Source organism: Aureococcus anophagefferens (genome assembly GCF_000186865.1).
Source record: "Aureococcus anophagefferens unplaced genomic scaffold AURANscaffold_1226, whole genome shotgun sequence".
Classification (NCBI taxonomy): domain Eukaryota; class Pelagophyceae; order Pelagomonadales; family Pelagomonadaceae; genus Aureococcus; species Aureococcus anophagefferens.
The window spans coordinates 1-1,856 of NW_008706314.1; the positions used below are offsets into that span (position 1 = coordinate 1).

Genomic DNA, 1,856 nt, shown 5'->3' on the forward strand with positions numbered 1-1,856 from the left:
TTATGTGGGCGTCGACGCGGAGCTGCATCTTCGCCATGGCTTCCTTGTCGACGGAGTAGTCGTCGGCCGTCCTCGCGCGGAAGTTCACCGTGAAGAGGCCCATGGCGTTGATGACCGTGCCGAGGACGGGCATGGACAGCAAATGGGAGCTCACGTAGGTCCGGCTGCGGTAGATGAGCGCGATGGGCGCCTTGGCCACCGTGAGCACCGTGTCGAGGAACGACGTGTGATTTCCGACGAGGAACAGCGGCCGCGCGTCGGCCTCGTCGCGGATGTGGCCGACGACGTCGGCCCAGACGGGGCCCAGGTCGCCGTCGGCGACGACGCGGATCCACGGCGACAGCGACAGCGCCGCGGCGAAGGCGTAGTGCGACAGGACGAGCGCCAAACCCTCGCGCTTCTCGCGGGCCACGAGCCAGTCCGGCGTGATCAGCGCGAGCTTGCAGACGACGCCGTCGACGCACATGAGGAGGCCGAGCGTGACGGCGTAGCAGGCCCGCAGGCACACCGCGGGCAAGGACTTGGAGGACGCCATCTTGGACGACGCCATCGGCCGAGGATTACCGCAGCATCCACAGCTCGCTGAATTGAATTGCACTGCAAGTGCCGCCTCGTTGACGACGGGGGGGATTGCCGGCATAGTGCAGCGCGCGCCACCGCTCCCACCGCTCCTCAGCGGTCGCGTTAATTTCTCCACCCGGGCGTTCCCGAAGCCTCGGCCCCTGAAGCGTCCCGAAACCAAGGGGCGCGTACAGCGACGTCGATGGCGCCGAGATCAGTGCCAGTGGTGCCGGATTTGTCCGTAAACGTACGTGGGACCACAGTGGACGAACAGGCCCGCGAGGTCGAATTTTGGCGGAGACCGAAATTGCGCCCGAGGCGCCCACCAACCGTCCAGGGCAGCGCCAGGGGTCATGGGACGTCGCCCCGACCACGAAAAACGACCGCTCGGCGCATTGACGCAGCGTATGGCTGGCGCGTATACGCGCGTATTCGTACGCAGGAGGTCTTTGAGGGAGCATATCGTCCCGATATGGTCGAGTTTGAGAGAGCTTGCTGCACTTCCCGAAGCCCACCGGGCAGGACTGGTACAAACTCGCGGGTGGGGAAATTCATTGGTGCGCGCGCGCGCGCCGCCGGCGCCGGCTTGTGGCAACACCCCCCATCTTCAATGCCGAGTTTGTGTGGAGCTGCATTCTATTTTGGCGGCATCAGTATGGTCAACGCTCGCGGCTGCTGCAGCATGCGCGTTCTGCTTCCGCTCCTCGCCGCCGTGGGGGCGGCCCGCCGCCGGCTCGACGCCGCGTGCGTCGACGATGATATATATTTCGTTCTCTACATGGACTGCGGCCTGTTGAGCGGGAAGCCCCAGCTCTGCGCGAAGAAGAGCGCGGACAAGCAGCTCGGCTACGAGGCCTGCCCCTTCGCGTGCGGCCTCTGCGACTCCGGGGAGGAGGACTCGACGAGCTGGCACAGGACGCCAAGGGAGGACACTTCCCCCCAACGGCCTCTCCAGCCCCGTCAACGGCCTCCCAACGGATAGTCCCCAGTGCGAGACCTGTGACAATGGGCCATGGCAGGAAGACGATTACAGCGACGGGGCCTACGGCAACGGGGACGACGGGGCCTACGGCAACGGGGACGACGGGGCCTACGGCAACTCGGGGGACGCGAACTACAGTTTCGATTACGGTGATGGCGGCGGTGGCGATTACAGTAATAGCAGCGATGTCGGTCCATACGGGAACGACTAGTGCCTCTGTTACGGCGGTGGTGAGATCGGCCTTGTGTGACCTCGACGCAGGAGGTACCGCCCTGCGCCAGCCTCGGCCTGGTTCTTCCGCGGGCCCTCCCCT

The 1,856-nt window shown here is 65.5% G+C and overlaps 1 protein-coding gene across 1 annotated transcript; it reads right to left on the reverse strand.

The window, feature by feature from the left end:
- Positions 1-16: 16 nt before the first annotated feature.
- Positions 17-535, reverse strand: AURANDRAFT_69260 (hypothetical protein; the record flags this gene model as incomplete). The annotated part of the gene is made up of 1 exon (XM_009045021.1): positions 17-535. A coding segment is annotated over one exon (519 nt), but the record flags the coding sequence as incomplete, so codon positions are not given.
- Positions 536-1,856: the final 1,321 nt, after the last annotated feature.